Genomic DNA, 25,886 nt, shown 5'->3' with positions numbered 1-25,886 from the left:
ATCTCTTTTCTGGTCTTGCTGGACCTCAGTGCCGCATTTGATACCATAGACCATTGTATCCTGCTGCAGAGACTAGAACATTTGATTGGTATCAAAGGAGCTGCACATGCACGCAAACCTTTTAACAAGTTTAGTGAGCGAGTAAAAAAATACTGATTAATATACAAACTCTCCCCTCAAACTAAATGTATACCAAATAACTGTTCAAACATGTATTGTCTAAAAGACACCAAATAACACATCACATATGTGGGGCGGCTGAATGCGGCGCCTTCTTCTGCTATTTTTAATAATGTGTTTGACCCCTTCACCCGTGCCTGTTCGAATCTCTTCCCGCAGATACTACAGGCCTCGGGCTAGATCTGCTCTCTATCGTAACCTCTCCTCTCTCTCCTATCCCACCCGCTCCTCACACGTCCAGCACCTCGTCACAGGAGGTCTCTGGAACTGCCAGTCAGCGACTCGCAAGGCTGACTTCATCTCCGGCTTTGCTATCCAGCAGTCACTCGACTTCCTCGCTCTGACCGAGACCTGGATCACACCCGAGAACACATCCACCCCAGCCGCTCTCTCCTCCGCCTTCTCCTTCAGCCACACTCCCAGGCCCACTGGTAGGGGTGGTGGCACAGGTCTACTCATTTCACCCAAATGGAGCTTTTCTCTCTACCCTCTACCACCAGCCACCCCATTGTCCTTTGAATTCCATGCTGTAACAATCACTCACCCGGTACAATTAACCATCATTGTCCTCTACCGTCCGCCAGGCTCCTTAGGTCATTTTTTGGAAGAATTGGACATTCTCCTGTCTAATTTCCCCGAAAATGGTCCTCCGGTCATCCTCCTGGGTGACTTCAACATCCAGACAGAGAAGTCATCTGACCTCGTACACCTACTTTCTTCCTTCGCTCTGTCACTCAGTCCCTCTCCTCCTACTCACAAAGCCGGCAATCACCTTGACTACATCTTTACTAGAAACTGCTCTACCACTAACCTCTCTGTAACTCCACTTCATGTGTCTGATCACTTCTTCATCTCTTACTCCCTTCCACTCTCTATAACTAACAAACCTCCTTCATTGACTAACTCTATACCGGCTCGTCGCAATATTCGCTCCCTCTCTCCCTCCTCGCTGGCATCCTCTGTTCTATCAGCTCTCCCTTCAACTGACTCCTTCTCACTCTTGCATCCGAACGCTGCTGCAGAGACTCTCCTCTCATCTCTTTCCTCCTCTCTAGACTCTCTCTGCCCTCTTACGACACGACGGACTGGCAAATCCCCTCCGGCTCCGTGGCTGTCTCAACCGGTCCGTGCCATGAGAGCCACCATGCGAGCGTCGGAAAGGAAATGGCGTAAATATAAACGACCTGAGGACCTGCTTGAATTTCAATCTCTCCTCTCCTCGTTCTCTGCCTCTATCTCTGCTGCCAAAAGCTCTTTCTACCAGTCCAAAATCGAATCCTCATTCTCTAACCCCAAAAAACTCTTCTCGATCTTCTCCAATCTCCTCGAACCCCCTACCCCTCCTCCCCCCTCCACCCTTCTTCCGGGAGACTTTGTCAACTACTTCACCAAGAAAATAGCTGACATACGCTCCTCCTTCTCAAACCCACCACCTACTTCTCGCGTCCCACCGACCTCACCTCTTTCGCCCTCACTTCCCTCTTTCACCGCCCTCTCTCCTAACCAAATTCTTACCCTAGTAACCTCTGCCCGTCCGACCACCTGCCCTCTTGACCCCATTCCATCACATCTTCTACAATCTATCGCACCTGACCTTCTTCCGTTCCTTACCTTTCTCATCAACAACGCTCTGTTATCTGGCTGTTTTCCCAATTCTCTGAAGGAGGCAAGAGTCAACCCTCTCCTGAAGAAACCCACCCTCAACCCTTCTGAAGAAAACAACTACAGACCGGTCTCTCTTCTTCCCTTCTTGTCCAAAACCCTTGAACGTGCTATCTTTAATCAACTCTCCTCTTATCTCCACTGTAACAACCTCCTTGACCCCCACCAGTCAGGTTTCAAGGCAGGCCACTCTACAGAGACTGCTCTCCTTGCTGTCTCTGAGCAACTCCACACTGCTAGAGCCGCCTCTCTCTCCTCAGTCCTCATCCTTCTGGACCTCTCTGCTGCATTTGACACGGTCAACCACCAGATCCTTATTTCCTCCCTTCAAGAACTTGGTGTCACAGGCTCTGCTCTCTCCCTTCTCTCGTCCTACCTCGATGGCCGCACCTACCGGGTAACCTGGCGAGGATCTGTGTCGGAACCGTGTCCTCTTACTACTGGAGTTCCTCAGGGTTCCGTGCTGGGTCCCCTCCTGTTTTCGCTTTACACCAACTCTCTTGGCGCTGTCATTCGCTCGCATGGCTTCTCTTACCACAGCTATGCCGATGACACCCAACTAATTCTCTCCTTCCCTCGCTCGGACACCCAGGTGGCGGCTCGGATCTCTGCCTGTCTAACTGACATCTCTCAGTGGATGTCCGCCCACCATCTGAAAATCAACCCCGACAAGACTGAACTACTTCTCTTTCCCGGAAAAGATTCGCTTACCCAGGACCTGACAGTCAACTTTGGAAACTCTGTGCTAACGCCCACTTCGACTGCTAAGAACCTCGGCGTCACACTCGACAACCAACTCTCCCTGACTCCCAACATCACTGCGACAACGCGATCCTGTAGATACACGCTCTACAACATCAGGAGAATACGTCCCCTTCTCACTCAGAAGGCAGCGCAGGTACTGATTCAGGCTCTTGTCATCTCCCGCCTGGACTACTGCAACTCCCTCCTGGCAGGTCTCCCTGCCACCGCCATTCGACCTCTGCAGCTCATTCAGAATGCAGCAGCTCGACTGGTCTTCAACCTTCCGAAATTCTCCCACACTACTCCACTCCTCCGCTCTCTTCACTGGCTACCGGTGGCCGCCCGCATCCAGTTCAAAACACTGGTGCTCACGTACCATGCTGTGAATGGATCGGGTCCAGCTTACATCCAGGACATGGTCAAACCCTACATCCCAACCCGCACTCTCCGCTCTGCATCTGCAAAACTACTCGTCCCTCCCTCACTGAGAGCAAAACACTCGACTAGGTCTCGACTCTTCGCTGTCCTTGCGCCGAAATGGTGGAACGCGCTCTCTGAAGACATCAGGACCGCAGAGAGCCTTCACATCTTCCGCCGCAAACTAAAGACACACCTCTTCAGACTCTACCTCGACTAAAGACTAACAAATTGCAGCACTTAAATTGTACTTGTGACGTCACTCATCTATAGCAAATTGTAAATTCGCTTATTTGAGGAAATTGCACTTTCTTGTTTCTTGTTCTCCTGAGTTTGTACCCTATGGTTGAATGCACTTATTGTATGTCGCTTTGGATAAAAGCGTCAGCTAAACGACATGTAATGTAATGTAATGTAATATGTTGTATACTTCTGTCTTCCAAGTATGTTCTGTTGCATTAAACTCATTTTATTATTACTATTAATAATGATCATCAGCATCTGGAAGTTCTGCAGGTTTCTAAACATGAAGGCATTCATCATCATTCATTGTCTCATAGGTCATGATGAGCCATGTGTAGAAACTATATTGAACAACGTTCAGATGTATAACAAACATTTTGACAATTTCAATAAAACAGACAGTTTTATGATTCATGAACAGTTTATTTCCATGTAGAAATCCAGTAAATAACCAATAAAAACCTTCAATGGAGGAGAAGCTCCACCCACAAACTGATAGTCAAATCAAAGTGCTTGATCCCCAGTGAGGCCACAGGCGTGGTGTCTGCTGATGTGTCTCACCAGCAGCTGACGGTCCGGACTTGAGTAATCACACTGTCGGCATGGAAACGCCTCACCGGTGTGATGTCGCCGAGCATGAAGATCCAAACTCTTCTTTTGGATACTGAAACCAATGACAGAAGACACTGACATGGAACCCTGAGCAACCACAGCAGAAACATGACCTCACGGACGGCCAGTGGTGGTGTTACCTGCTGTAGTCACAGTGCTGACAGCTGTACGGTTTCTCCTGACTGTGCGTTCTTCTGTGTCTCAGCAGAGAGCTGCGATCTATCGACGCATAGGAACACTCAGTACACCTGTACGGCTTCTCACCTGGTGACACACACACACACTTTTCTTACTTGCGTCTGTGTTGTTAGGTGTGCGTGTTACCGGGGTGTGTAGGTCACCTGTGTGAGTCCTCAGGTGTGCACGTGTGTTACCTGTGTGAGTCCTCAGGTGTGCACGTGTGTTACCTGTGTGAGTCCTCAGGTGTGCACGTGTGTTACCTGTGTGAGTCCTCAGGTGTGCACGTGTGTTACCTGTGTGAGTCCTCAGGTGTGCAGGTGTGTTACCTGTGTGAGTCCTCAGGTGTTGCTGCAGTGAGGCCTTCAGCCTGCTGCTATAGGAGCAGTGAGGACAGCTGAAGGGTTTCTCTCCTTCGTGAGTTCCCAGGTGACGCCTCAGAGTCAACTTAGAGGAGAACTTCCTGTAGATTAAAAACATGGCAACTAAAGCGGCCAATCATCAGCCAGCAACAAGTAACACACCTGGTTTAACGAAGGTTACCTGTCCTCTTCTTTCATTGGTCCACTTAACCCGACAATAAGGGCCTGTGGAGTGATGCAGAGTGGGTGTATCTACCTGTGGCAAAGAGAGCAACAGAAACCTGCGTCGCTGCTCTTCTTCTTCGCTTCTCCTTCGTCTCTCCTGCTCTTCTTCCTCTTCTCAGCGAAACTGGGCAGAGGACCAGTGAGAAGTCTGCTGGTCTGACTGACACACAGATACTGGTTTGTGATCCGCTGGAGGATTTTAATAATTTATAGCTGCAACATTGAGGGATTCAGGTTTAAACTAAGCTTAAATCTCAAGAGTCAAAAACCCTCATGGTGAACTCAACATAATTAACTACAAAACATTAAAAATGATCAACCCTGATTTATCAATTATTATAACTTACAGTATTGTATGAAATTGTGAACAATTGAGATGTTGCTTTATACGGTGTATGTATTACAGGTTAACACATTACTATTGCGCTCAGGCAGTTATTATTTATGTTATTGATAACCAAAGTTACTAATAAGCTAAACAATTGATAACCAAAGTTATTGATAATCTGCATCGCTGAGGGTGTGTTCTTATTATTTTAACAGAAATCCAGAATCAACATGGACTTCACAGACTCGTCCTCCTGCTACTGATCAGAGGTTATTGATCCATAAATAGACTCTTTATCCCATAACACATTATAAATAGATAGATAGACACACTGCTTTGGCTCCTCCCTGATGAAAGAAACATATTAATGCTGCCATCTGTTCACATTTATAAATTTAACTTGTTATAATCATGGAGGGTAACTTTTTCTTCTGGAACAATCTAGATAACACGTTGATTTATTGTAAAAATGTAATTGTTGCCCAGCATTAATATATGAATTATATATATAATATATATATATATATAAATATATAAAATATTCATAGTAGAGGATTCGTCAGTGATATATTAAAAACATTCTAGGAAAAGCTTGTGACTGGCGGATGGAGAGCGTTTCATTCGTCTACCTGTCGGAAAACTCGTCGTCCTTCTCTCCTGCTCGCCCAGTCGGGCAGCTCCTCCATCCATCTGCAGGAACCAAGTCAAACGTTATTGATGGACGCTTGAACATCACAAGCAGCGGAGGACGACGTTCCCACCTGAGTGGTTGGAGTGGCGACGCCGATTGTAACCGCTGTGTGTTTGTTGGTGAGCTTTACGCAAGGCGGCGCTCCTGAACCTCCTCAGACAGACGGGACAGCCGAGCTGACGGGACGCTGCCACTTTCCTCTTCCCGCCCGGCTCCTCCCTCCTCCTCCGGCTGTGGCTCCTCCAGTGGCGCTCCAGCTCCTCCCAGCTGTCGGCCGTCCAGCTGCAGCAGACGCAGCCGAAGTCGCCCGCCGCCCGGTGAGACCGGACGTGGACGTCCAGCAACCGCCTGGACGGCAGGATCAGCGGACACAGGGGACACGGCAGCTTTGTCCGCTGGGGGTCAGTGCCGCTCGGTTTCAGGCTGGAGGAGGGGTCCTCAGCCGGAGGGCGGGGGGGGGAGCAGGCGGGAGCGCGATGAGGAGCTTTGGCAGCCGAGATGCGACACAGTCCCAAAGTCATGAGGTGAGCGGACTGAGCCGTCTCCTCCTGGGCGCCACCAGGGTCTAGAGGACAAGACAGATCCACTGAAGCCTCTTGTGGGGGGAACATGGAGGACGACTCCTCGAACAGCGTGTTGACCTGCAGAGGGAATCACGTACATCTGTGATCACGTAGCGTGTTCCATCGCACACTTAACATGTAACGTTTTAAGTCGAAATAAATATAGAATACATCGCAGCACCAAAAATGATCCCGCTCATTTTCATGTACCGTGCGATACATTGACCTATCGGGACAAGTGTGTGTGTGTGTGTGTGTGACAGGTGTGTCACCTCACAGGTGTGTGCAACTTGAAGCACGCCTTCGCTGCCGATGTCACAGGTGGGCGGGCTCATGTTGTCCAGCATGTTGTAGAGGAGGAAGTCTTCGTCTTCATTGCTCTGCTTCGACTCTCCGTTCAGATCAAAGTGATAGGGCGACGCCCTCTGCCGGACCCCCCCTTCCTCCCGGTCCCCAGCCGCACCCCCTTCGCCGCCCTCCCCCAGGTACGTGAGCGTTTGGAGGCGGTGCCTAACCTGCAGGTGGCTGCTGATAGAGGCCTTCAGGCCACAGGTGAACTGACAAAGTTTACAGCGATAGAGCTCCACCATGAAGGACTCCACCAGCCCCAACAGACCTTCCACCTCCCCACAGTACAGGCTGGAGCTCACGACCCCGCCCACCAGCTGTAGAGTGACGGGGCTGACGTCCCGGTACCGCTGCTTCCCCGCCAACATCATGGCGACATCACTGGAAGCAGAAGAACGCACGTCATTGACATCGGGCCCGATGGCCGCTGACTGGGGGCGTCGCCTCGTCATCAGCAAGTTTAACCATGAGATGTAGAAATGTTTTACCTTCTTTATGATCGGGGCGTTAAACCCCAACGGGTATTTAAACCTACTGGGCTGGATGCGAATAGGGAAAAAAATGACCTCCTAGCGTCTATTCCTCACCACCTTTCCTTGACCTCTGTGGAAAACGTCAGGAGGTCAAGGACAAGTGGTTAGGAGAGTTGATGAGGAGTCCAATCTCTCATCAACAGGTCGAGCTATAGTGGTTAGGAGATAATCTTTAGAAATACCAGATGGGTGACTGACAGACAGGTCGGATGGACGACAGGAAGTAAACAGTTCTATGATTGACGGACAGAAGAAGATTCGTCCTTTCTTCATGGTAACGGTCAAGTCTTTACTTCTCCTAAACGTTCTTCCTTTTAATAACGGCCGTATTGTGCTGTGAAAGCGTTGATGTGAGACTGCGTGAAGGACGCAGTTAGCGGACCAATCACAGCCTGGCGCGCTGCGTCGCAAGGACACGCGTGTTATATCATAATATACATCTCCCCGGGCCGGGGACACGCCGGTGTTACGTGCCGACTGGTTTTTGAACCCACTGGTTTGTCTACGCGTGTTTGTTTGTTTGTTTGTCCCCTACAGCGGCAGATGTTGTCTGCCTCAGTCACCTGATTCGTCACACATTCGCAAACATATTGCTGAAAATGTTCAAAAGTCATCACATGTCCAGCGATTACGATCGTATAAGTGAGCACTACGTCACTATTATGACGTCACGTCATAATACATTTATTAAAAGATCCCCGCGAGCAAAATGACGACACGCTACAAGACGGACGCGTTACGCCGTTGGCCACTCGAGCTCCCTGATGTCACTTCCGTTTCCTGTTCTTATCGTCACATTGTACATAAAACCAGTTGGTTCAGAGGGAACCAACACAACACAACAATCTTACCTGTGACCTTTGCCCCTGGACTTTGCTGTGCATCCCCACATTCTCTACATAGTTCTGTCAGGTTTTCTAGCACACAAGTCTGATTACTTTCTCAATAACATCTAAATGCATACGACAAAAACAATGGTTCACTTTGCGAGGGTCCGTCGGTGCTCTTTTTTTCTGAAGCTTTTCGAGATCTATTTCTACTGAGCAGAGGTCGCACCAACTTTGCAATTCTCCCTTCATACTGATGTTGCTAATTAACGTGATTGATTAATGTATTTTACGATTCCACGTCTGTAAAGCACCTTTTTAACGGTGTGGATGTAATGTGTAAATAACTGTATCAAGCATCGCACCAACACACATGTTTGGAAGCGTTCCACAACACGCCATCAAAAACCTGATGTCTTGGTTCACCTTTAACCAGAAGGTTTACAACTGTATACAGTTAATAGAGTAATAAGTAACTACCAACATCAACTGTCAGGCTGGCCGACCGCTTAGCGCAGACGTCTCGAGACATGTTGTTATTTTGCTCGACACGGTTTGAATCCAGATTGTGGCGATCTTTCATTTAAATATATTTTAATCTAAATTTTCTTAAATGACTTTCTTAAGTGGCTGTGATGCACGATGAACAGAATCCCCCCTTTTGTCCAGATGTGTCGGCGGTGGAAAGCTGCAGCCTCGCGAAAAGTATCGATACACATGTTTGGGAGAGTTTCACGATCCGCCACCAAAACCAGTTGTGTTGGTTCCCTCTGAACCAACTGGTTTTATGTACAATGTGACGATAAGAACAGGAAACGGAAGTGACATCAGGGAGCTCGAGTGGCCGACGGCGTAACGCGTCCGTCTTGTAGCGTGTCGTCATTTTGCTCGCGGCGATCTTTTAATAAATGTATTATGACGTGACGTCATAATAGTGACGTAGTGCTCACTTATACGATCGTAATCGCTGGACATGTGATGACTTTTGAACATTTTCAGCAATATGTTTGCGAATGTGTGACGAATCAGGTGACTGAGGCAGACAACATCTGCCGCTGTAGGGGACAAACAAACAAACAAACACGCGTAGACAAACCAGTAGGTTCAAAAACCAGTCGGCACGTAACACCGGCGTTAGCGTCCTTTTAACGACTCTGGTTAAGAACATTTTAACTTTCATTTAAGTTCAACAATTTAAACAGTACTTGGCTCAAAAAGCAGGAAGCTAACGCTTTAATGCCGAGAAATCTCCTCAATACACTACACGATACATGAAAGTAGCATCACGGAGAGCTAATGTGGCTAATTTGATGCTAACGCGAGCATTGTGGTGAAAAGTAACTAAAGCCGCCGTGTCTTCGGGCTCCATATGGCGTCGTGTTTCCCGTGTGAGACTCGGGTTAACATACGGAATAGAACTTAAAGCTCACCTGCTCCTCGTCCTGGCGTAAACACACAACTTAACTTCCGCCTTTCCACCGAGAAGGATGACGTCACGTCCGGCCACTTCTCCCGCCTCCGATTACATCTATTCAAGTTGTTTTTACCAAACAATTGATAATATTATGAACGGAAGTCTTTGTAAGCCGTGAGGGCGCCGGGCAGCAGGTCAGGTTGGGCTTGGCTGTCTTGCTCAGAGACACTTTGACTCGGCACATGGAGCCGCCGGGGTTCGAACCGTCAACCTTGCAATTCCATGCAGACTTTTGACCTGAATTATTGCAATCAGGTCAAAAGTGCAGTTATCAATAATGTACATGTGAGGATCGTTGTTATAACTCATCAACCTGTTTATGCTGTTTAACGAAACCAGTTAGCAAACTAAGTTAGGATTAGCACTTATGCTAACGTTAGCGAGCATAATGGCTGCTGATTTATTCTGTTAGGCAACTGTGTGTGTTTGTGTATATGTGCGTGTGTGGTTGAAGCCTCTCATGCAACATTGTGTAGTGTGAACCTGCTGTCACGCAATGCGGCTGCTTCTTGTTTTGATGCTGTCACAGACACACACACTCACTTCGTCCACACGCACAAACACACGCAGTGATGGTGGGTAATACATCTTAATCTATATTAAATTCTGGGTCGTCTGATTCATTTTATTATTCATTTATTATTGTCTGTGTTGGTGTGTGTGAGAGTGTTTAGTTAAGGGTAATTCAAGGTTTATTACTTTTAAATGAAGGGTTGATTAAGGCTGATTGAACGTTGATTCAAAGGTAAAGTGAACATGAAGGTACAGTTAAGTATGAATAAAGTATTTAATGAGGAGTAAATTCAAGGTTTAAAGGTAAATGAAGGAATAAATGAAGGGTTTATTGGGGTGAGGAGTTGGCTCCTCCCCCTCAGCTAACTTCTGCTGTGACTCAACATCTGTGGTTCAACATCTGTGGTTCAACGGACGGAAAGTTAGAAAACGCTTCAGAGAGACAGAGAGGAGACGAAGACACATTGTAAGTCCAAGCATTTGCGTCTTTAGATACTTCGTGTTTACTGCATGTTTCATGTACATTTGGACTTTCTGCTTTTTGAGTAGATTGTGGGTTCGGATTTTATTCTATTGACTCTCTTAGTTTATTCTATTACAATGAATCCGATTTCAGTAGTTGGTGGATAATCAGAATCTGTAAAGTATCTAAAACTTTAAAATGAATGTATTGGTTCTTCAAAGTATAATATAATATGGCACTGAGAAGTAGGAATATGTACAGAGTAGCATATTGTATTACTCATAGTACAAGTAATAAAATGTGCTACTCTTATGTGGATTTATTTCATTTATTAAACAACCAAGAAACATGAACTACTATCACCAGTTTAAATGATAAAGTATTGCACTATTAGTAAAAATAATTTATATTTATATTATAGCTATAATTCCTTTCTGTTAATTTACTGTTTTTTTTTATTATTTTGATTTCATAAACACTCAAACTTTTCAAATTATTTGAAGAATTAAATTATTAATATTAACTTACTTCAGTACATCTAGCTGGTAATAGTTCTGTACCTTTACTTGGGTAACAAGTACATTGTTAACCCTATTTAACAAGTGAAGGTGATGTCACAGCTGTTGTTGGTGTGTTTGTTTCTTGAATAGGCCGCTGAATGACCTCATCACCATAAACAAAGACCCTGATCACATGACATCCATGGATGACATCATGGTCGAGTCCATCACAGAGGCAACTAACTCGTCCTCCACCCAGATAGTAATTATTATCAGTTATTGACCAATCTGTTTGTTTAATAAGTAAGAATTTCACACATTAATCGACTAAACAGGGACAGAAACATACAAAAGAACAACGCTTCACACAAAGGTGTGTGTGGCGTGTTCAGATGCATCCAGGTGGGTTCACGTGTGTCCTTTCTCCTTGTTAGGTCGCGTCCTACTTCAATCTCTCATCGACACCTGACGACGACTACGACTATACCGACGACTTATTCTGTGACCGCTCATCCGTCCGTAAGTTCCGGAGTCGCTTCGAGCCGCCGTTCTTCTGGATAATTGCCTTGGTGGGCGGAGCCGGGAACCTGGCCGTGGTATGGATCTACCTGAACCTTCGCCGGCGACTGAAAACCATGACAGACGTGTACCTGCTGAACCTGGCAGTGGCCGACTTGCTGTTCCTCGTGACCCTGCCGCTGTGGGCAGCCGAGGCGTCACACGGCAGCTGGAGCTTTGGCTCCGCCCTCTGCAAGTTAAACTCCGCCCTCTACAAGGTGAATCTGTTCAGTGGCACGCTGCTGCTCGCCTGCATCAGCGTCGACCGCTACGTGGTCATTGTTCAGACCGTCAGGGCGCAGAACTCGCAGGCGGAGCGCCGCAGCTGCAGCCGGCTGGTGTGCTCGGGGGTGTGGTTGCTGGCGCTGCTGCTCGCCACGCCGGAACTCGTGTTCGCCGCCACCACAGAGCCAAGTGGCCGGGAGTACTGTCGGATGGTGTTCCCGGCTCACCTGGGCAACCGGACCAAGATCCTGGTGCTGTCGCTGCAGGTGAGCATGGGCTTCTGCCTGCCCTTTGTCGTCATGGCCTTCTGCTACAGCGTCATCGCTGCCAAGCTGCTCAGGACCCGCAGCTTCCAGAAGCACAAGGCCATGCGTGTCATCCTGGCCGTGGCTGCAGCGTTCGCCAGCACCCAGCTGCCCTACGCCGGCGTGCTGGTGATGGAGGCGGCGCAGGCAACCACCGTGACCCTGACGGAGTGCGAGGACCTGAAGCAATTTGACAAGGCTGGGCAGATGCTGAAGAGTCTGGCCTACTTGCACGCCTGCCTCAACCCGTTTCTCTACGCCTTCGTGGGCGTGCGCTTCCGTCGTGACCTACTGAAGCTGCTTCAAGCGTGCTGCCGCAAGCCCGCCTTTAAGGGTCGGATCGGCAAGACCTGCAGGAGCCCACCGGGCTCCACGAGGGCCTCTGTGATGTCGGACAGCGACACCTCACAGGCGCTCTCGCTGTAGAGGAACCTGCAACCTGTTGGTGCTGTGACGTCGACAAATGACTTCACAAACCCCTCCAAGGATCCGCGAGTCGCACCCAGAGGCGGAAACGTAATCAAATACCAAAAGGAATATTTCCCTCAGAGCACCTGAAAATAAAAAAGCTGCTGTTTTTAGGACGTTCCACAAAACAAAAGACACATGAAGGATCCGAGGCCTAAATCACAGAGATTAATACCTTTTATATGAAAGGTTCATTTCAGGGGATTTTTGCTGATCTGGAGTCAAGAACACTGGACTGTTTCCACTCGCCTCTATCGTGACTGTGGGTGTCATTCTGTTGCTGTCATGTGACCTAAATGTTGCATCATGCAGTTCCAGCGGAAACGCTTTGCATCTGTTGTTTGAATGTTTTTGCTGCTGCACAGTCCTGCTAACAGATGTTCATATACATGAAGTGAATGTAAGAGTCATGATGAGCATTAAAGCGTGTCGTAAGCTCTGCAGGGTCTGTAAGCGTGACGAGCAGGAGGAACTGATGAAATGTTTCTTCATATACTTCCTCATCTCAGCCTGATGGTACTTTATTTTATCCTTATTTATGATCACTGAATGATATTAAGAGTATATAACCCAAGCTCCACATCTCCTGCTGAAGCTCTTTAGTGGTCTTTGAAGGGGTCTTACTCGACACCAAATCCTTTAACAGGACATTTATTAAATATTACTGGCATTAGGAGCACAGTTGAAACATACAGAAACCTGCATCAAGTTGCTGCTCAGAGAAAATGTGACAGAAAGAGAAGTGAAACTGGAAAGACGTCAAAGAGACTCAAAGACAGAAAGAGAGAAAGATTTTAAAGCACTTTATTCAAACATTTATTATTTTTGCACCAGGTTCACCAAAAGAGACACATCTTCTGTCTCAGCACTCCTTTTCTCACCGCTGCGTTAACCTGCCTGAACATCTGTTCATCCATCCATCTTCATACAGGGTTCACATGTTGATTTGATTTGTGACGGAAGTAATCTCTTTTAATTTCCAGCTAAAGTCATACCTTTAGTCATGATTTATAATAATTTAAAATAATGTTTTACCATTATCAATCATTTATTGTTACTTATTATCACTTCTAATAATCACTTATTATCATTTGTAATAATCACTTGTCATTTCTTATTGCTTGTCATTTATAATCATTTGATGCCTTATTATAAATTATAATCCTTTATCATTTTTATTATCACACACTATATTTCTTAAAATGACTAAAATAACATTAATTTAGTTGTTTTAGGTTTTAATGAGTATTGTATTGCAACATGTCTGATCATGTGTAGTAGGAACTCTGGAAATACTTTATTTCTTTTTGTATGTGGAACCCCGTTAGTGCTGTGGTGCGTAAAAAGCAGCTTATATGTTGCTGTTGAAAAAATATATATATATTACACACAAAAATTGGAGAAATTTCAATCAAATTTGGAGATTTGCCTCAAAAAATGTCATGAACAGCCCTATAAATCCCCTAAAACCTTTATAAAGAAGGAAAGAACTACGCGATAGCCCGGAGTGTGGCCAGTACACATGTTGACTAGTGAACCCTTTGGTGAAGGCCTCACGTCAGACAGACTGCTTGAGATACGACGAGAGGAGCGTCACATGACACTCGAGACTTGGTAAGTTTATTTTACTAATAATACCATAGATAAAGTTGTGGTTGGAGTAATTGTATTTGGATTGATGATTTTTGTAGCCAAGACTCTGGAGGTGCTGCAAAGAGAAACGACTAACAGAGCTTCCTTCAGTGTCTTTGAATATTGACAATTCTCTTGGCAAACCGTTCGATTTTGCTCAAAATGGAAGGAACTCTTTGTAAACATTGGTCAGGATTTAGGTAATAATATTTTGGCTTGTCATGGGTTGCGTTAATGCACAATTTGGGTGCGTTAATTTGGGTATCTGGTATGTCTACCGACCCCAAAAAGCTGGAAGAAAACAACTCCTGCGACGTGTTATGGTTCTTAGAAGTCAGAAACGTCCTGCTTGAGCGACTGAGGTTGAACTTCCTCATCATTCTCTTGTCACTATGAAATAGTGTCTCTACATGGCCTTGCCCTCCCCGTTTCATCCCCCGCCCCCCACACTCACTGTAGGTATGATATCTGCCAAAAGCACTTCACTTGGTGCAGACGATATGGCCGACGAGGGGGGGGGGGGGGGCTCTTTAGTCCCAGCAGTACTCCAAAAAGGAGGACTTATACGTGTCTGGACAGGGCATTGGACGGTCCAGCCTAAAGCTGGCTCATTAGCATTTAAAGGAACAGGCACTCAAAACAGGTCACTGTGTGTGGAGGGCTGTTTAAGACGGGTTAATAAGGGTGCTGTTTTAAATAATCCTTGTGGTATTTTGTGGTGGTAAGACCCAAAGAACCACATCAACTTGTGGTGAAATGGGCATGCGATGGGTCCTTTAAAAAGTTATGTCGTCAACAGAAGACAGTTTGTTTGTGTTGAAGGTTGTTATTCAAACAAAGCTAGACTAATATGTGGGGTTCCACAGGGGTCCATTTATGGAACATTATTATTGTTGTTTATATTAATGACTTGTCCATTGTTTCAAAAAGCCTTTTTGTGATACTGTTTGCAGATGACACAACCCTGGTTCTCTCTCATTCAAATTTCAATTCACTAATTCTGGAAGCCATTGTTGACTTAACTGCTCATGCTACATGGTTCAAATTGAATAAGCTATCTTTGAATATCAAAATCAAATTTTGATATTTTTTGTGTAATACATTTTACACAAATGTTTTAACAAAAACTTATATTTAGTCTCTTGAGATGCCTCAAATGTCATCTACAACATTTTAAGTATTATTGTTGACAGCTTAGGTTGGAGTAAACATATTGACTGTTAGTAGAAAAATAGATGGAATAATAAGGAGGGTAAGACTACTTCTTCTTGTTCTTCATTATAGTTTAATTGTTCTTTATCTTTCATATTGTAATATATAGTTAGATAAAGATATAGATTATATAGTACTTCTCTGCAAAAAATGTTTGTCCTCCAGAAACATTATTATGGCGGCAAATCACTGTCAAAATTCGAGAGCGTAAATTAGGTTGATGCACGCGCGTAAATCAGACATCCGCGAGCAAATCTCCGTCTTGCGCAAGATATTTGCTCGCTCGCGAAACGTGAACTTCCTCGCTCGCGAAGTTAGTCTCTGCTCGCGCTCGAAGGTGTTTTCCACGCGCTCGCTGTTGTTCTTTCTGACAGTAAGGGGGCGGAGCCAGTCACATGGTCTCTACACCTGATTGGTTACAAACCCCGTCTTTGGATTGGCTGGAGTGATGCATTCACACAACTATAGAAGCCCATTTCCGCACTGAAGAAAGGGGATAGAAAGTCGAAATTATGAGATGAAACGTTGTCAAAACACAAACGCCCCCCTTTGGTAACCATAGTGGAGCGTAGATGACAACCAGCTACAAGTGTCATTTACCATCATTACCACGCTTACTGTCACACGCACACACACACTCAACACAACTTCGTTATTTCACTTTTCTTTCTTATTATTTTGTTTTCTGTTTGTAATTTTGTGAAATATTTTAATGTGTGTGTGTCTCTATGTGTGTGTCTCTATGTGTGTGTCTCTACGGGTGTGTCCCTGTGTGTATGTCTGTGTGTGCATGTATATGTGTCTCTATATGTGTGTCTCCATGTGTGTGTCTCTATGTGTGTGTCTCTATGTGTGTGACTCTATGTATGTGTGTCTCTATATGTGTATATTCAGGGCTGTAGTGGAGGGTAAACGCACGTAAACGCCGTTTACGCACCTCTAGAATTTTGGAAAAGCGTTTACGCACCTATAAATAGCGTTTACGCACCTCAAAGTTACCTGCACCTTGTATTCTTCCGTTGGAATAATCCGAAATAAACTTGGTGTAATTTTAAAACAGCTAAGACTACGTTTCCTATTGTTGAACATATAAACGCTGTCGTCTGAATCATGTTCATCTGCGCTGTGTTACGGTCTGTGAGCATCCAATCAGCGCCTTGCGCTGTCACTGGATCAGCCCAGTGGTCCCCAACCTTTCTTACCACACGGACCGGTTTCATGTCAGACAATATTTCGCGGACCGGTCGAGAAGGTCCGACGGGGGGGGTGTAGTAGTCGTTGCGGGCGGAACGACCGACGGGGGGGGGGGGGGGTAGTAGTCGCGCACTCTGTGTTCGCTGGTCGTGCACGGTGAAAGAAAAACGCCTGGTGACGCGTAGATTAGAAAACAAGTCAGTTCTCAATGTGAAAACAAAACCTGCTGTATGGGCTATTTATGATGACGTAGGTGGTACATGAGTGTTACTTTAACTCATGTTGTCAGTGTAATTGACAGGCTGCTTAACTGGTTAACTCTTAATTCAACATATTTTTTCAGGCAGTGAGAGGACAGGCAGTGATGCAGAGAGCACAGGGAGAGAAACACCAGGTCCAATAGAGAGAGAAGGACAGAGGAGCCATGAACCCCACACCTAACGTGGAGGACAAGGAGGCCCTCTGGGCACTACTGTAAAAAGGAGACTCCGTATGTAGATAGTTCTTAATATGCAATTGTGTTGTTGTGTTGACATACTTTTCTTTACTGTTTTCTTAAATTTAACATAATGCAATATAGCCAGGACAGCCTTACAGAGTCGCGACGCTTCGCATCGCGTCGAGGTCTGTATGATCACAAAATTCAGAGTTTACCCACCTCTAATTTTACCACTACAGCACTGTGTGTGTCTCTATGTGTGTGACCCCCCCCTCCCCTCTGCTGACACAGCTTGATCCACACAGAGGTCCCTGCAGCACAAACCTTTCACAACAAAGGCGGCCATGTTTCCAGAACTCCGTCCTCCCATAAATCCCGGAGCGGGCGGCAGTGGGAGGTTTTGCCCCCGAGAGATCAGCATGCCTCTGCCCCCCCGACGCCGCTCCTCCTTCCTGGCACAGCCGTCCTCCGAGCGGCCGGCGCCGTCCTCCTGCAAGCGCGTTGGTCCGACCCCCCGCGGAGTCTTCGTGGGCTCCGCCCCCCCCATGGGAGGGGGCTACAGCGTGGGGACCCGCGTGTCTCGGCGGGCTCTGGGCATCAGCAGCGTCTTCCTCCAGGGGATGAGGAGCAGCGCGGCGCCCGTGGTGATCCGGCCAGCGGGCGCGGCGGCAGCTGGCGGCCTGAACATGTGCCTGGTGGAGTACAGGCACAAAGTGAGAGCCTTAGAACACTTGAACCGACAGCTGGAGGAACACATTCGACTGAGCCTGGACCGCAAGGCGTCCAGAGCCGGGGCCTGGGGGCCTCTCAGGAGGGAGTGGGAGGACGTCTACCGACAGGTGAGCACAGGTGCATGACGTTAGCAGTGATGAATGGAAACTATGTATTAGTTTCCAAAGACAGCCCACAGATGACGCACTGTCTCCATGGCAACATGTTGTATGTTGCATGTGTGAATTTTGTGTGCGTGTATGTAAATGCGTGTGCATGTCTGGATTTCTGTATATTTGTAAGTGTGTGTAAATGGTAAACGGACTGTACTTGACCACTCAAAACACTTTAACACTTCATGTCATTGTTCACACACTGATGACAGCAGCTACGACACACCAGTGTTAATTTCGTCGACGAAAACTATGACGAAAAATGTTCGTTAACGAACCTTTTTTCCACGACTAAGACTTAAAAAATAAAAACTATGACTAAATCTATTCTAACTTGCGTTAACGAGACGAACATGTTGGTGGTTGACGAAGTCACGATACTTTTCCCCCAAAATTCGCACGCAGCTGACAGACAACAGACAGACAAAGTACGGCGGATATTAACGCGTCATGATGACGTCATCACGAACCCAGGACGCTCGTATCGGTGCAGCGGTGGTTCTTGTGCACCGACTACGGACCGCGTAGTTACAAACGCGTCGAACGTAATAAACTCATTGCAGGTTCTGAAGCCAAGAAAATAATGTATTGCACATTGTAGGACGTTAAGGTCTCTTTAGTTGGGACAGTGGAAACAATAAAGGAGCATGAAGTGTCAAAAGCATTGCAAGTAAACAGACAAAGACAACAAAGTGTAGCGTTTAGATCCCTGGTCCTCATGAACTTGTTACACCTTTGCCAATTTGTTAAATTGCCTTGCAAATAAATGCTTTGCTATTTGTTAAAATCCAAATCCTTTCATGTAATGATGTTTCACATGTCATTTATATCAGCTCACACAAACACTTCAGCCATTTGTTCTTGGCCTCCGTCACATTTTACAACCCATCGTGGCCACGAGTCAAAAAGTAAAACTAATTACATTTTAGTCTAGTTTTTGTCGACTAAAACTAAGAAGGATTAAAATGACTAAATGTGACTAAAACTAATATGCATTTTTCATTTAAAGACTAAGACTAAATATAAAATAGCTGCCAAAATGAACACTGCGACACACAGAGCCACCTGCCATCAGTAACTAACATCTACACCCTGTAGTCGCAGCCACAGGAGCAATGTTGTGGTGAAGTGTCTTTCCCAAGGACACATGGACGGGTTGGCAGGGCCTGGGATCAAACCGGCAACCCTCTGATTGGAGGAGGACCTGCTCCCCGCTCACCCCCAGTGTAGAGTGTAGGTGTGTGTACAGTTTACACCTGAATAAAGCCGGCGCTGAAGTTCTAACAGCCAACACTCAGTACAGATGACATCACTCCCATCACAGCACTTTGGGAAACGTTTGTTTGCTACACAAATACATTTTGATTGACTGATTAATTGATGTGTGTGTGTGTGTGTGTGTGTGTGTGTGTGTGTGTGTGTGTGTGCATGTGTGTGTGTGTGTGTGTGTGTGCGCTAACCCCTGCTGGCGCCGTGTTTCCTGCAGGTCAGTGAAGCGATCCTGGACAACGCTCGACTGATACTGCAGACGGAGAACGTTCAGGCCAACGCTGAGGACTTCAAGGAAAGGTCACAGGACACACTTACAGACACACACAACGTCAAACAGACACACTGAAATGTGTCGTCCCCTTCTTCAGAAAACACGTTACAAAATGACTAACTTGTACCTCCGTCATGCAGGTTTATGTTAGACTTCAGTTAGACCAAGTTTAAGGTCTGAGTTAGACCAGGTCCGAGCAGGTTTAAGTAGACGTCTGTCGGACCAGGTTAAGGGGACCTGATTTTGACCAGGTCTAGGGGCAGCATTGACGTGTGCCTTGGTCGTGCAGGTTTGAGAATGAGCTGCCCTTCCGGAAGGCGGTGGAGGACGAGATCAGCTCTCTGTACAAAGTGATAGACGACGCCAACCTGACGAAGGCGGAGCTGGAGGAGCAGATGGAGAACATGAGAGCTGATCTAAGGAACCTGGAGCAGAACCACGAGCAGGTTCCCCCAGACTCTGTTTAATAAATTAAGCTTTTCTACCAGGCAGAACATTTAAACAGCTCAGCTTCTACACAGAACAGTGTAAATCATTCAAATTAAATAAAGGTCCAATTTGCTTTCATCTTTAAATTTTAACCTTTAACAAAAACCTAAATTTAGTTCATTATAAAATTACTTAACAACAAATAAAATACCAAAATTAACTGATAATAACAGTACAATATAATTATATATATATAAATTATAATAGATAATAATAGATATAATTATGTACATTATTTCATGAATTTGTTATACGATGTAAAGTTCAAGAAGACTTTAAACAAAGAAAGAATCTTCTTGTCCGTCAGTCATATGAATTGTTTACTTCCTGTTCGTTGTCAATCTTACCTTTCTACTTCCTGTCCGTGATTTGCCTTCCTGTCCGTTAGCCATCTTGTATTTCCACATGGGCTGGATTGAATTGTCAAAAGATTATCTGCTAACCCAGCGCTTCCGAAACTTTTCAGGCCACGTGCCGCCTTCTACATCCCAACTGGGTTCATGCAAATCCCCCACACTTAAAAGGAAAAGTCTATTTATAGCTGCAGTCAAATTGGACCAATGACAGAACAGTTTGTTTACAATATTTAGTCCACTGTTAAATGTTGCAGTGTGAACACAGTCTGAAAAAAGGTGCAACATTGTATAACTACATAAATGCCCTGAAACACTGAAACAAAGTTTCAATAAACTCCAGTTTAACGTCACTTTAAAGGAGAAATAAGAAGGACGAGGATACGGGGACACTGTCAGAGGTGGATTGCATCATATTCCATTTACTATTAACCACACATAGTGGCTAAATGATTTAAAATTCAAAATGTAAAGTTACACATCACAACTGATCATCAGAGGTAGGAGAAAATTGAAATTACTTGAACACAGTAAACCACATAAAGAACAAATAGTGGCACATGCATAGTCTCAGAAACAGATAAGAATAAAAAGGGAGGAGTCCATCATAGAGAGAGAGAGGTAACATTACAAGTAAGAGACGAGAGTATTAACTCTCCATAAGGGTAGTTTTATAACTCATTATTTTGGGTAAAATCCTTTTAATTTTTTACAAATTATATTTAATATGAATTATTACTCCATTAGACCACCATTAAATGTTTTCTCTCACACAGCCCCTGGAGGCCACTCGCGCACCCCGTGTCCTAACCTGTACTCCTAACCACTGTAGCTTGACCTCTGTGGAAAACTTCATGTGGTCAAGGAAAAATGGTTAGAAGAAGAATGTGTTGTTTGGGGGAAACGACTCCACTTTCACTAAGCAACGTAGTTATGATGAACGGGAGTCGCACGTTAGTGACGTCAGTCTGCAGAGGCGAAACTACTATGAAGCATCTCTGATGCCTTCATGTGTTCTTACAGGGCTGAGTCATGAGGACAATACAAACAACCAGTTCAATATTTAAGGAGTGACGTATCATTGGGCCGTTCACAAGAAATAACGATCATGACATAGAAACGCAGATCATGTGGATAACCACATCACTCATTTATGTTAATACAGTTTTACTTTGAACCTGGTTGTTTGTATCGTCTGCATGACTCACCTTGTATCAACACATGAAGCATCTAAGATGCTTCTTTGGAGCCGCTGCAAACTGACGTCACCAACATGCGTCTCCGTCGTGGCAGGCAACTTATCTACTTCCTGTACTGCCCTTCCAATTCCTGTCTGTCAGTTATGGGACTTTTGTAAATCCTATCCTTCTGTCCCCACAGGACGTGCAAGTCCTTTACAGTCAAATGGCAGGAGTTGAGTTGAGAGACAAACCTGATGCTTCCATTGAAACCAGTCTGGACCAGATCCTGGCCTACATCAGGTGCCACTGGGAGAAGGTGATGGAGCGGAATCGAGCGGAGACAGACAGCTACCTGGAGTGTAAGGTGAGGACATTTCACCTGCACAGGTGTGTCCTCTCACTTTGTCCATTCTTGTGTGTTGACGATGTGTGTGTGTGTGTGTGAGCGAGTTGCAGGAGGTGCAGTGTGTTAGGAGCAGACTGAGTCCGGAGGAGGAGCAGGTAGAAGCGCTGAAGGCCGAATGTCACGACACCGGCTGCAAGATCCAGAGTCTGCAGGCCGAGACAGAGTCCATCAGAGCGCTGGTGAGAGTATAGCTTTGATCACTACCCTCCATCGATGGCCCAGACCAATAGCTTCTATCAACAACCCCCAATTTTTCCGGCTCGCAAGCTAGTTTTCAACTGACCAAGTCATGGCGATCTATTCCCCCCCTCCCACATCAAGGTCCGGGGGGGTAGCAGTGTAGTAGTCGGGCGAACGAGTAGTAGAAGTAACCCAACGGAACAACAGAGCTGCATGCCGTCAGCGCAAAATGATTCAATATAAAGAAAACAACGAGCCTCTCATGTGTCAGAAGGAGGGAACCGTCAGAACCATTCCACACATTCTTAGTCATTCCCTCACTGGATGACTTGCACCGATTCGAGTCAGCCTGGGTTGCTTTTGAATGAAATTAAATGGGTCTGTTAGTAAGCAAGGATCGTGAATCAGCATTAGCATTAGTTTTCCGTTAGCTCCTGTGGTCGACTGGTCAACAGCTCCTCCCGCCTTGCTGTTATGCTCCCACAGAGACGTGGTCTGGAGAACTCGCTGGGCGATGCCCGGCGCTGGCACGAGATGGAGCAACAGAACCTAGGCTCGCTGGTGGCCAAGCTTGAGGCGGAGCTCTCCGATGTGCATGGTGAGATCGAGGAGCAGCGGCGCGACTACGACACGTTGCTGGGCAACAAGCAGCGCCTGGAGCAGGAAATTGGCATTTACCACGGCATCCTGGACGGGGAGGAGAGCCGCTTCCATCCCGCATATCTGGCGTGAGTCCAGCAGATCATGTGGCTGGCTCGAGATGATGAGATGAGATGATGAAACATTAACACATCCTTTCACTGAATAATGAAATTCCTCCTCCAGGTGTCCAGGTCAACATTCAGAGCCTGAGGGGGCAACCGGTGGTTCTGCTCCTCCAGGCCCTCAATGAATCCCTGGACCACCTGGACCTTCTGGACCTTGAGGAAATCCAGGACGCCCATGGATGTCCTAGACCTCCTGGACCTTAATGTCCAATTTGACCCCCTGAACCCACTGGACCATGAGGAAATCCAGGACGCCCATGGATGTCCTAGACGTCCTGGACCTTAATGTCCAATTTGACCCCATGAACCCACTGGACCTTCTCAACCTCCTGAACCTCCAGGAACTTCTGGATCTCAAGTACCTCTTGGAGCTTCAGCACTTTCTGGGCCTCCTGGATTTTCAGGCCCTCAATGACCTCTTGGACCTCCAGGACCCCCTGGACTGGTGATTCCACAGGAGGATCTGAGGAGTAGTTTGAATTGGAGGGTTTTCTGCGTGGTGTTGTGTGCAGGTGTGAGTGCGAGTGTGGTGTGATATCAGAGAAGAAGTCCTTAGGTAAATCGGTTTCCACAACACCCGAAGACCTCACCTGAAATGTACCGTATCACAGGTGTGAGACAGTACAGCCTCTTGTCAATGCTACACTCGGCCTAGGCAGCCAATCAAACCAAGCAAGAGGTGGGCCTTACTACTAAACCCCTGACTTCCTGTTTAGAAGGGCTATGTACTGGTCAACGAGTAAACGCACCTGACAAAGTTCACCAGAGCTGAACTGTCAGGGGAAAATGCACCTTTACATCTAAGAGTTGATTATTTAAACTGTAATGTCACTGGTTAGACTCCACCGCTGTAATTGGTTATAAATGCTAATAAAGGGTCTTTGATCATGACATATTAATATGTTTACCTCTGATTATCATAATGCTTTTGTGAATTAACTGAATCGTAAAATAATTTTTAATAGCTTTAAAAAGACTTATGCTTACTTATCACCATATGTGCTGGGGACCAGGGGGCGGAGCAATGCATGTGTTGCGCGATAGCACAGCAATTGGTGACGGGCAGGCGACAGAATATCCGGTAAGTGGTGTGGTTTGCGGAGGTATGGCGGTTCCGGCCGGGTCTCAACCAGTTCCTGAGCTGAACAGTTTTGATGGCGGTATCACTATAAAATATCACACTACATCACTGGCTACCGGTGGCTGCCCGCATCCAGTTCAAAAGACTGGTTCTCACGTACCATGCTGTGAATGGATGGGGTCCAGCTTACCCCGTGATTGTCTGTTGCGTCATGATTGTTTCCAGGTGTTTCCAATAACCTGCACCTCCCTAGTGTATTTTAAGTCATGTGTGTCTCGTCACTTGTCGCGTCATTGTTAACTCCAACGCCATTGTTAACTCATAGTGTTGATTCTTGTCTGCGTTTTTGCCCCTTGGCTTTTGCTTTTTTTGGAAATTTTGACGATTAAAGTCCTTTTGTTTTGGAAATTCTGCGTTTGAGTCCTGCCTTCCACGCATCCTGACACTGAAGGGTACCATCAAAAAAAAAAAGAGTATATAAATTTGACAGGTGTGTTTCACCCGATGACATCAGGACCAGTGTCATGTGACATTAGTAATCTGCTTCTTTTAATGTTTCAAAATAAAAGCTTTACACTGAGTCGCAGAGCTGAGATCATTGTGTTTCCATCATAGGTGATGCATATAAACTAGCGCCAGGCAACAATTAAAATGTTTAATCTCAATTCATGTCTTTTGTTATAGCAAAACACCCATCCATCCATCCATCTTCAACCGCTTATCCGGGGTCGGGTCGCGGGGGCCACAGCTGCAGCAGGGGATCCCAAACTTCCCTTTCCCGGGCCACCTCTACCAGCTCTGGGGGATCCTAAGGCGTTCCCAGGCCAGTGCAGAGATATAATCTCTCAACCTAGTCCTGGGTCTTCCCCGGGGCCTCTTCCCAGCTGGCCGTGCCTGGATCAACTCCCTAGGGAGGCGCCCAGGGGGCATCCTCACCAGATGCCCAAACCACCTCAACTGGCTCCTTTCGACGCAAAGGAGCAGCGGCTCTACTCCGAGCTCCTCACGAATGGCTGAGCTTCTCACCCTATCTGTAAGGGAGACGCCAGCCACTCTCCTGAGGAAACCCATTTCGGCCGCTTGTACCCGTGACCTAGTTCTTTCGGTCATGACCCATCCTTCATGACCATAGGTGAGGGTAGGCATGAAGATTGACCGGTAGACCGAGAGCTTTGCCTTCCGGCTCAGCTCTCTTTTCATCATAACGGTGCGGTAATGCGAGTGCAATACCGCCCCTGCTGCTCCGATTCTCCGGCCAAACTCACTCACTCACTCGTGAACAAGACCCCGAGGTACTTAAACTTTTCTCTCAGGGGACCTGGTTATATGCCTTCTCCAAGTCCACAAAACACATGTAGACTGGATGAGCATACTCCCAAGCCCCCTCCATGATCCTGGAAAGAGTAAAGAGTTGGTCCGCCGTTCCACGACAGGACGAAAACCGCATTGTTCCTTATCAATCCTTGGTTCGACTATCGGCCAAACCCTCCTTTCCAGCACCTTGGATTAGACTTTACTAGGGAGGCTGAGTAGTGTGATACCCCTGTAATTGGCACACACTCTCTGGTCCCCCTTTTTGAAGAGGGGTACCACCACCCCGGTCTGTCACTCTTTTGGCACTGTCCCAGACTTCCACGCAATGTTGAAGAGCCGTGTCATCCAAGACAGCCCCCCAACACCCATTGCTTTTAGCATCTCTGGACCGATATCATCAAACCCCAGGGCTTTGCCACTGCAGTGTCGTTTGACTACCTCAGTGACCTCCACCAGGCAAATTGACGCTGACTCCTCTTCCGCCTCCAGCTCCGCCTCTACCAGAGGGCGTAGTAGTTGGATTCAGGAGTTCCTCAAAGTGTTCCTTCCACCGCCCGATAACCTCCTCAGTCGCGGTCAACAGGGTCCCATCCTTACTGTACATAGCTTAGATTGGTTCCCCGTTTCCCCCTCCTGAGGTGCCGGTGAGTTACCCCAAACTCCTCCCATACTCGCTGCTTTACCTCCATCACGGCAGAGGCGGCTGCCCTTCGAGCCTGTTGGTACACTGCAACTGCCTCCGGAGTCCCATCAGATATCATAAGGCCTCCTTCTTCAGTCGGACGGCTTCCCT

General features: G+C 46.6%; 3 protein-coding genes across 22 annotated transcripts; 2 read left to right on the top strand and 1 right to left on the bottom strand.

Annotated features, from left to right (window-relative positions):
* Positions 1 to 3,648: 3,648 nt before the first annotated feature.
* Positions 3,649 to 9,450, bottom strand: LOC120816091 (uncharacterized). Of its 13 annotated transcripts, none has more exons than XM_078100112.1 (9): positions 9,343 to 9,425; positions 7,041 to 7,155; positions 6,477 to 6,933; positions 5,712 to 6,282; positions 5,580 to 5,640; positions 4,654 to 4,782; positions 4,200 to 4,498; positions 3,999 to 4,122; positions 3,649 to 3,910 (listed from the first exon to the last, which is right to left on the bottom strand). In XM_078100112.1, the coding sequence occupies exons 3-9, from the start codon at positions 6,921 to 6,923 to the stop codon at positions 3,751 to 3,753; spliced, it is 1,791 nt and encodes a 596-aa protein (XP_077956238.1). In that variant the 5' UTR covers positions 6,924 to 6,933; positions 7,041 to 7,155; positions 9,343 to 9,425; the 3' UTR covers positions 3,649 to 3,750. The 13 variants fall into 13 exon arrangements, with proteins under 13 accessions (XP_077956238.1, XP_040027351.2, XP_077956243.1 ...); XM_040171417.2 differs by having other exon boundaries at positions 4,365 to 4,498; XM_078100117.1 differs by having other exon boundaries at positions 3,999 to 4,077; positions 4,365 to 4,498.
* ccr9a (chemokine (C-C motif) receptor 9a) lies at positions 9,382 to 12,859 on the top strand. 2 transcript variants are annotated; one of them, XM_040171421.2, is made up of 3 exons: positions 9,382 to 10,365; positions 11,013 to 11,097; positions 11,297 to 12,859. In XM_040171421.2, the coding sequence occupies exons 2-3, from the start codon at positions 11,056 to 11,058 to the stop codon at positions 12,374 to 12,376; spliced, it is 1,122 nt and encodes a 373-aa protein (XP_040027355.2). In that variant the 5' UTR covers positions 9,382 to 10,365; positions 11,013 to 11,055; the 3' UTR covers positions 12,377 to 12,859. The 2 variants fall into 2 exon arrangements, with proteins under 2 accessions (XP_040027355.2, XP_040027354.2); XM_040171420.2 differs by having other exon boundaries at positions 9,390 to 10,365; positions 11,013 to 11,124.
* A 510-nt stretch (positions 12,860 to 13,369) lies between these two features.
* Positions 13,370 to 24,187, top strand: bfsp2 (beaded filament structural protein 2, phakinin). Of its 7 annotated transcripts, none has more exons than XM_078100124.1 (9): positions 13,370 to 14,032; positions 16,800 to 16,946; positions 17,187 to 17,734; positions 19,266 to 19,348; positions 19,612 to 19,768; positions 21,545 to 21,709; positions 21,802 to 21,930; positions 22,418 to 22,659; positions 22,757 to 24,187. In XM_078100124.1, exons 3-9 carry the CDS (start codon positions 17,240 to 17,242, stop codon positions 22,821 to 22,823), a joined length of 1,338 nt encoding a protein of 445 aa, XP_077956250.1. In that variant the 5' UTR covers positions 13,370 to 14,032; positions 16,800 to 16,946; positions 17,187 to 17,239; the 3' UTR covers positions 22,824 to 24,187. The 7 variants fall into 7 exon arrangements, with proteins under 7 accessions (XP_077956250.1, XP_077956247.1, XP_040028030.2 ...); XM_078100123.1 differs by lacking the exon at positions 13,370 to 14,032 and adding an exon at positions 17,037 to 17,080 and having other exon boundaries at positions 16,802 to 16,946; XM_078100121.1 differs by having other exon boundaries at positions 13,727 to 14,032; positions 16,800 to 17,734.
* The last annotated feature ends 1,699 nt before the right edge of the window (positions 24,188 to 25,886 follow it).

Source organism: Gasterosteus aculeatus, chromosome 3, assembly GCF_964276395.1.
Source record: "Gasterosteus aculeatus chromosome 3, fGasAcu3.hap1.1, whole genome shotgun sequence".
NCBI classification, from domain to species: domain Eukaryota; kingdom Metazoa; phylum Chordata; class Actinopteri; order Perciformes; family Gasterosteidae; genus Gasterosteus; species Gasterosteus aculeatus.
This window is presented reverse-complemented; position numbering and strand designations above follow the sequence as displayed.